This window comes from Helianthus annuus, chromosome 9, assembly GCF_002127325.2.
Source record: "Helianthus annuus cultivar XRQ/B chromosome 9, HanXRQr2.0-SUNRISE, whole genome shotgun sequence".
Classification (NCBI taxonomy): Eukaryota; Viridiplantae; Streptophyta; class Magnoliopsida; order Asterales; family Asteraceae; genus Helianthus; species Helianthus annuus.
In genome coordinates, this window is record NC_035441.2 from 103,406,914 (window position 1) to 103,416,376 (window position 9,463).

Sequence of the window (9,463 nt, forward strand, 5' to 3'; positions counted from 1 at the left end):
TTCCTGTTATGTGGTTGTGCTTTTAGGCCTATATGGTCGCTTGAACAATATCCGAACTTGCAAGTCAGTAGGACTTGTTTTAACTTGTGCTTGGCTGAAAGTCTTTCGGGGCTTTCTTTGTTATGATATTATGTTCAACTATTTTCCGCGTTGTGTTTTTATACTTGTGCCTATTTAAGGCAGCTTGGTTGGTTTTAAGTTTTTAAGCTTTTAAGCTTTTTGGCTATCTGTAGATAGGTTGAAACCTTTGAGGTTTCAAGTTGTCACTTCGGAGGCTTGAAGCCTTGAAGGCTTCCTAGTGTTTTGGTTTGACGTTGTTTGTGTCTTTAAAATTTTTCGTTCAAGTTGCATTATTTTTGTCTTCTCATAACTTTGTCTTTGTCGAGTTTGCGTTGTCCTTATGTTTTTTATACCTTAAAGGGTTCAGTGCTGCAGTCACTTAGCCTTGGTATTTTTAACAAGAAGGCATAGCACCTATCCTATTTGTTTTCTTGTTTTTGTTTGATTTCGTAAGCCTGTTTGTTGATTATTTTTCTAAGGCTTAAGGAACATTTGGTGTAGCCTGTTCAAACCTGTCTATGAGACCACTCTGTTTTTTATAATAAGTCTCATGGAGTTGTATTAATTTAGGAACTCACCCCTTATATAGGCCCATTCAACCTTTGAACCTATTGAGCGATGTGGCCTGGGAGCTCAACCCCTTACATGGCCCTTGCCATGGAGTTTCTTGCTAGGTTCTCAACCTGCTTTTAGGATAGAAAGACAAATTTGATAAAACATCTTCATTCATTCAAGAGACATTTTTACAAAAGGTTTTCATAGTTCAACTCTTGAAATGCAACATTGCAAAATACAAATCAATCTTTCCCGTTTAGACATGAAACCTTTTCAAGGTTTTTCCATTCCAGTGCCTTTGAAGCCTTTTACCTTCTGGGTCTGCTAGCTTGTAGGATCCACCCTTATGTGCTTCAAGGATGGTGTATGGTCCCTCCCATTTTGGGCCAAGCTTTCCTTGATTCTCTTTCTTGCTAGCTTCATTGTTTCCAAGGACCAAGTCTCCTGGCTTGAAACGTTCATTCTTGACTCTCTTGTTGTAGTAGGCTTCCATTCGTTGCTTGTACTTGGCTTCTTGAATTGCGGCTTGGTCTCGTGTTTCTTCTAGGAGTTGTAAGTTCAACATGGTCTCTTTCTGGTTTGTTTCGGGATCGATGTTGACAATTCGTTGTGTTACAACTCCTACCTCGGCTGGGATCACGGCCTCGGATCCAAACACCAAGCTATAGGGTGTTCTCTTATGGCTTGTTTTTTCGGTTGTTCTTATGGCCCATAGAACACTAGGCAATTCATCGAGCCAGTTGCTTTCGTACCTTCCCAATCTTGTTTTGATACCTTCCACTATGCTTCGATTTGTTCTTTCAACCTGACCATTTGATTGCGGGTAAGCCACTGAGCTGAAGACCTGATTGATCCTGTACTCTTTACACCAAATGCTGAAAGGCTTCTTAGCAAGTTGCTTCCCATTATCAGTGACGAGTACTCCCGGCAATCCATAACGGCAAATAATGTTCTCCCAAACAAAGTCGATGACCTGTTTGCCCGTGATCTTTGCAAGTGGTTTAACCTCGGGCCACTTGGTGAAATAATCTATTGCCACCAGCAAGAATTTCACTCCTCCTTTTCTTGGGGGAAATGGACCAACAATGTCCATTCCCCATTTATGGAATGGCCATGCCGAGGTTATTGGGACAAGGTCATGCTTAGGACTTTTTGGGATTGGTGCATGGATCTGGCAAGCATCACATTTTCTTAATTGCTCAGCAGTATCACGATGCATTGAGGGCCAGAAATACCCGAGGTTCATGAGTTTTGCAACCACCAACCTAGCTCCAAAATGAGCTCCGCATATGCCTTCGTGAATCTCTTTGATCAAATATTGACTTTGCTCAGGACCAACACATCTTAGCAAGGGGGCAAGGGAACCCTTTTTGTAAAGGGTTTCTCCTTGCAGTACGTACTGCCTTGCCTTGATTTTAACCCTTTCAGCTTCTACTTGATCATTGGGTAGTTCATTTTTTAAGAACTTTTTGATGGGAGTCATCCAATTTGGATCTTCCTCGGTGACTACGTCTTGAACTTCCAATTCGTCAATTGATGGAGCCTTCAATACTTCTACTAGTACCTTTTTGGTGAGGTGGGCAAAAATGAGAGATGCCAACTTACTTAAGGCATCAGCCTTTTTGTTTCGGGACCTGGGAATTTGCTTGATGTGGCATGTTTGGAAGGTTTTCATTAGCTCCTTGCATTTTTCTTTGTATCTTTTCATGTTGGGCTCCTTGGCAACATAGCTATTGTTTACTTGGCTTGAGACCAGTAATGAATCTGTGAACACTTCAAGTTTTTGGACCTTCATTTCTTTGGCCAACCTTAAACCGGCAATCAATGCCTCGTATTCAGCCTCGTTATTGTTGGTCTGAAAGTCAAAACGGAGAACATACGTGAATTCCAACCCTTCTGGGTTGATCAAAATGAGTCCAGCCCCTGACCCTTCAACGCTTGAAGCCCCATCGGTGAAAAGCTTACAGGCTTCAAGGACAGAGGGTTCAGTGGTTGTAGTGTTCACTGCAGTGACGGTTTGCTTAGGGACTTCTATAATGAAATCAGCCAAGACTTGGGCCTTTATAGCTTTTCTTGGGACATAGGTGATGTTATGCTCACCTAGTTCTATGGCCCATTTGGCTAATCGTAGGTTTTTCAAGCACACTCCTGATAGGTTGGTCGGTGACCACTTGTATACGGTGTGCTTGGAAATACCATCAAAGCCTTCTAGCTGTTTGGACTAGGGCTAGGGCAAGTTTTCTAGAGGAGGATATTTGGTTTCAGCCAATTTTAGAGTTTTGCTGAAGAAATAAACGGGTACCTGGATTTTTTCTCGTTCAATGGTGAGGACCGCGCTTATTGCTTCTTCGGCAACTGAGAGGTAGACTGAGATCAATTCGCCCGTTTCTGGGGCTGCCATGTCAGGTAGGGAAGCTAGGTGTTGCTTCATTTGGTTAAAGGCTTCATCGGCCTCTTCAGTCAATTTGAAGTCCTTCTTATCAGTGCAACCTTTGAGCGTTTTGAAAAAGGGGAGAGACCTTTTTGCTAACTTTGAGGTAAAACGCTTCAAGGCTGCAAGCTTCCCATTCAGGCTTTCAACTTCCTTCTTGGTCTTGGGTGGTTTGGTTTCGAGGACAACTTTCACCTTGTTTGGGTTAGCCTTGATGCTTTGTTTCCCAACAATATGACCCAAGAACTTGCATTCCTCAAACCCAAATGAACATTTTTCAGGGTTGAGCTTCATATTAACCTTTCTTAGGTTCTTGAAAGTTTCTTGAATGTCATCGAGCATTTGATACTCCGTCTTGCTTTTGATCACCAATTCGTCGACATATGCCTCCATGTTTTTTTCCAATTTGGCTTGCAAAGGCTTTTTCCACTAGACGTTGGTAGGTTGCTCCAGCGTTCTTGAGGCCAAAAGGCATCTTTTGGTAACAAAAGATCCCCTTATCAGTGTGGAACGCTGTCTTTTCTTCATCTTCCTTTTTCATGAGTATTTGGTGGTACCCTTTTTAGGCATCAAGAAAACACTTAAAAGGGTAGCCGGTGAGGGAGTCAACCTTGTGATCAATTTCCGGCAATGGATAGCAATCCTTGGGACAAGCCTTGTTAAGATCTTTGAAATCTATGCACATCCTCCAAGAGTTGTCTGGCTTCTTGACCATAACTGGGTTTGCAACCCATGATTGGTACTTGACTTCTCGGAGAATGCCGGCTGACACAAGCTTTTCAACTTCTTGGCAAGCAGCCATGCTTCTCTCAGGTGCTAGGCTTCTTTTCTTTTGGACCACGGGCTTAACATTTGGTGGTATCCTTAACTCATGTTCAGCAATGTTTCGGGGAATCCCGGTCATATCTTCCAGACACCAAGCGAAGACGTCGCTGTAGTGTGTTAGCAATTTTTCAAGATATGAAAGGGTTTCTTGTGAAAGGTTTGGGTTGACCCTTATTCTCTGTTCAGGGTACTTAGGATTTATGATTAGCCTTTGCTTGTCTTCTTCGCTTTTGGAGTTTTCATCTTCAACCATGTAGGCTTCCTTGGAAGGTTGAAAGGTTGCTATTCCCCTCTCGGTGGGAAATTTGACAGTGCCATGACCGACAGACACAGCCATGTAAAATGCACACTGTCCTGGTCTCCCGATGATCACGTCATAGTTTGAGGGAATATTGATAACCACAAAGGTGAGTGGTTGGGTTCTTTCCTTCTGACCTTCGCTGAAACGAACATTAAGTGTCAGTTTCCCTAAAGGTTTAAGGGGTATATCGGCAATACCTTTTATGGAGGTTCCAGAGGGTTGAAGCCTTGAACGTTCTTCATTGCTCAAGCGGTTGAAGAACTTCTCGAACATGATTTTAGTAGCTGCCCCAGTGTCTATGTATGCCCTACTTGTTTGTAATGTTCCCACAATTGCTTCTACCACGAGAGGATTTGAAAGAGGGTCTTTCTCTGTTGGGGGAAAACAAACACACTGAAGCTCCCAAGCTTCCAACCGTTGCCTCTTGTATGGAACCCTTCCATCAAAGTCCACCATATTGACTTCCTTGCCTTTACCTTCAGCCATTTTGTCCCTTACTCCTTTTACCAAATGAGCAAGCTCTCCGGACTTAACAGCTTCTTCAATCCTTTTCTTAAGCTGGAAACAATCATTGGTATGGTGACCTTTTTCTTCATGAAATTCACAGTATTGTGTGGAGTTCTCTTTCTTTCTACTTTTGGGGAGAGGCCTAGGAGGCCGAAAGTTCTGCTTGACTTCTTCTGTAGCTAGGATTTCTTGAGGAGTCTTGGTGAGAGGCGTGAAACTCATGCCTTTTTCCCTGCTGGGAGGGTTCCGGCCTTCAGACCTTTGATGGTCTGAACCCTTTTGGCGTCTGTCATAGGAGGTGAAGTTCCCTCTCTTTCTAGCAGGGCTATTGCCTCGCCAGCTGGATCCTCTTTTCCTGTGTTCTTTAATATCTACTGCCTCCTCTCCCCAGATGTGAGCTTCAGCCCTCTCGAGAGCTTCTTCCAAGGTCTTGGGCAGGGATTTGTTGAAATCCCTTGTGAGATATTTTGAGGTGATGGCGTTCATGAAACCGGCCACCCTCATCTTTTCGCCTGCCCCCACGTAAGTTAGACCTTCCTTCTTGTATCTTTCTATGAACTCTCGAAGGCTCTCATCATCACGTTGTTTTATCTGAAAGATTACCGTTGCATCTCGAAGGCTCTCATCATCACGTTGTTTGACCATTTCTCAATCCTTGCTACACCAGTGAAAATCTGAAGATGGTCTTCAGGATCTTCAGTCCCATCATATGTTCTAATGTGGGATGGCATTTTGATCTTTGTTTGAAAATCATAATCGGCTATTTGCTGTGAAAAGCATGAAAGGTTACTCGGCTTGTAAGGTTTGGCTAAATCTTCTTCAACCCTTGCACCCACGTTGTTGTTGTTCCCTTGGGTTGCAAGCACTTGATTGATGAAGTGCTGCCACGGGAAACTGGTCATCATCTGAGTCATCATCTGAGGCAGAAGATTGAAGCCTTGAAGGCTTCCGGGTGCAACAGAGCAGTTAACTCCCAAGGGAGTACTCATAACGGCACTTCGTGCCAAGGGGAGTACCGACAAGGCTTGTTCCCATGAAGTTATTGTTGAGAGTGGAAGGCTCGTCACCGGGGACTGTAGGAGCTGGTCAAGGGTCAGCTCATGGCCTAGTGGAGCACCGCTTGTAGCTGGTTGGGATGAGAAGAGAGGGTATGCTATAGGGTTTGGCCTCGCGTACAGATATGGGTTAGGATTTGGAGGATTACTGGGGCCAGCCTCATCCCTAGATGTAAAAGGAGAGACGGGAGGTCCGGGAGATAATGTTGGTTCAGGTTCATCATAGTCTTGATGAATCCTTACTCCCTTATCTCTCTCCGTACTTACATATTGGTTGAGGAGAGATCTCAACTCAAGGAAATTGTTGGCAACCCCCTCGGGGGTAAGTTCAACACGTGTCGGGGTGTCTGAGGCACCAACATTGGGAGAAGGGACTCCGGATCTAGACGGAGTTGGAGTGTTGAAAGTGAGGAATTCAGGAGTGGTTCCCAGAGTCGAGAAAGAAGTCGGTATAGCCACATGAGCTTGGCTAGTACCCGGGGTAAAGGTGTTTGGAACCTGATTTACTTCTCCCGGGGATCCACTTTCTGACATGGTAATTTCAGGAGAATGGAGCTACACTACTAGGTCTTTTGAAGAAAAATAGTGGCGTAGCCCCACGGTGGGCGCCAACTTGTTGATGCAACAAATAATAGACCAAGGATAGTAGCTGGGCTGATTAGGCAAAAGGGTTGAAGGGTTCAACTTTGCCTAACGCAGGTCGTGAGGTCCCCCCACGTTTGCAAGACGTGGAAGGAGGTTCACTAGTTTGTTCTTGTAGTTTGCTATGGGTCCTCCTCTGAAATGTGTTCAGATTCGGATGAAGGAGCAAACAGAATGTGTGTGTTGGATGTGAAAAGAGGTAAATTTCGAGAAGCAAGTACTTGAAGTGAATGACCAGAGATATCGAGAATCAGGGCTGGTCAGGAATGTCCTTCTCAGTAAATGAAGTGTCAAATATATAGGAGAAGACACCTCCCAAAGAGGGATGCATTTGACTAGCGACCTTGCTTGTAGTGAGGGGCTTACCCTTTCGGGGGTAAAGTCTTTTGACCCCTGGATAATAGAGTGTGCTCTGTGGACCTGCATTGCTTTTGCGGCTGGCGAGTTGGTGGAGATGTGACCATTTACTGTTCTCACATTACTTTACTCACCTCCTGAGCTTTTCAACCTTTGAACCGTTTAACCCTTTAGGCACTCATGTATTTTAGTCATTTTATTTTGTTTTGGACTACCCGTCATCAGTTATAAAAGTTTGACCACAAGAAAAATGAACCCATAAAAAAAATCCTAGATTTGTTATTGTACATCATAAAAAAAATATACCAAAACGCTGCAAGTTGAAGAGAGATTGCATTATACTTAAAGCCATATACTTATTTTATATTCATACATATCATTGCACCAGATAAACAATCACCAAATAAAATAACTACAAGTTTAACAGTTGGTAATAAATAATTGTTTAACAAACCATCACTAGTGCCACAGGTATTTAAGTTTCAGTTATGGTAGGTTCGGGTGAGTTTTCTCCTCTAGTTCTTAAGTTCTCAAGTTCGAGTCTGGATGATAGTGGTTTCTCATTGAGGGGTTTAAATTGGGGATCTATTGTGCGAGGGAGCTCTCTAGCGCGGACCCGGTTTAGACAATGTATGCTAGACCTCCCGACATTCGCGAATAATTAACACATTTCAAAAAAAAATTTGTTTAACAAACAGAACAGAGTGGAGTATATAAGCAGCCAAAACGAAAAGGGAAAGCAAATTCACTTTAGCAGTTGCAAATAAATAAGACTGTGGTTGTCTGATTGGAGGCGATGTTTTGATCACGAATGAAAGTTTAAGGTTTGGGGAAACCCTCGGTGATGTCTCTCTATGTCTAGGCTTTTTCAAATTGAGGGGAAGAATCTAAGGAGGCCAGAGTGGTGAAAGGAAAGAAAAAAAAACCTTGGTGGTAAATCTAAAAACGCAAAAAAACTCACTAGCGCAATCATGTGTCGTTCTTTGATATATATAGTGGGGAATTCGCGTGTTGCAGCGGAGTGGATAATATGGGCCGAGAACATAATTCAAACCTAAAAACCTTAAAAATTCGTATATACATTGTGTGTGTGTGTATAAAGCACTCGCGCTTCGCGGCTGCAACGCACGGGAAATCGTTATGATAAACAGGGAAACCCTTATGATAAACATTTTATAATGTACTACAACATTTTTTTTATCTTGTGGAAAACCTGCATATTGCGGCGGAGTCCACAATTTACATCTAAAATTTTAACTAACTTCTCTAAAATTACAAAACAAATTTTATGTTAAATTTGATTAACTTTGGTTCACTAATTAGTACTTTAAGCCAAATACACAAATAAAATAGAACGTAGTTTTTAATATATTTTCTTAATGAATATGATGAGTTTATTATCCATAACTTATTTTCTGTTATTTATAAATAATCTAATATATAGTATAGATTTATTAAACATAAATGTCACTAATCAAGAGAAGAGTGGTATGAATGGAATAAAATGGCAATAAGTTAGGCAGTTTAACTTGACCATTCATATGTCATCTTATGATTTGATGGAAATTTAACATTTTGTACATATGAAATGCTTTATATAGTAATATAGATATATATAATAAGACAAAAGATCAAATACAAATACCTTTAACGCACGAACTAATGGTTTTTCTAAAAAAATGCGGTAACATTTTAATAATTATTTACCCGTAGAGTAGTTATCAAAATTACCCTACAAATGATCTTGTAGGGTAACTTTGTAAAATGATCATGTAGGGTAATTTTGATCTTGTAGATTAATTTTTTAGAGTATCATAATTACTCTACAAATGATCTTGTAAGGTAATTTTGATCTTATAGGGTAATTTTATAGAGTATCATAATTACTCTACAAATAATCTTGTAGGATAATTTTGAATTGTATGTTGTTTGATAAACTAGTAGAGTAATTTTGATACACTGGTAGAGTAATTTCGATAATTACCCTACAAGATCAAGATTACCCTACAAGATCATTTGTAGGTTAATTTTGATAATTACTCTACGAGTAAATAATTACAAAAATGTCACTGCGTTTTTTTTAACTTTTTCATGTCTTTTGTACGTTTTGTACGATAAGGCTACTTGTACGGGAACTTTTCCCTGAGTACATTTTGCGATATAAAAAATGACAACTACAAATGAATCAAGAAATTATATTGTATAACATTTTTGTGCTAGATCTTTTGTACTTAATATTTTGTGTTCAAATTTTTATATTTTGCTAGTAGGTTTTTTGTATTAGATCTTTTGTCTTAGATTTTTTTCACTATTTTTTATGCTAGATTTTTTATACTACATTTTCCGTGTTGTATTTTAAAAAAACAAAAGGGTGAAAGTTTGTGTTTTAAAACCAAAATGACCTTTAATCATAGTCATAATGAATTTCACATGTCATCTCAAGAATCTTTTTTATCTTACTTAGAGAAAGTACACTCTTTAAGGGATCTTCCACATTTAACTAATACTAGTTTTTTTAACATCACACGTTGCGGCGAAACCGAGCAAAGAATAATGTAAACCAAAAGTGATTTGAAAATAAAGCATGCTGTTTAGAAAGCCAAAACCATTAGAACGGTTTAATTTATCATTGCACCGTTTTATGAAACAAAATAAATAATTTATTTTAAGTACAACTTCGTTTTTAACAAAACTTATAACAGAATGTCGAGGGAAAAAAATCAAGTACAA

At 40.5% G+C, this 9,463-nt stretch overlaps 1 protein-coding gene across 1 annotated transcript; it reads right to left on the bottom strand.

Moving 5' to 3' along the window:
• Positions 1–566: 566 nt before the first annotated feature.
• Positions 567–3,340, bottom strand: LOC110876111. Its single transcript, XM_035976995.1, has 4 exons — positions 2,918–3,340; positions 1,909–2,674; positions 1,390–1,644; positions 567–589 (listed from the first exon to the last, which is right to left on the bottom strand). The coding sequence occupies exons 1-4, from the start codon at positions 3,338–3,340 to the stop codon at positions 567–569; spliced, it is 1,467 nt and encodes a 488-aa protein (XP_035832888.1).
• Positions 3,341–9,463: the final 6,123 nt, after the last annotated feature.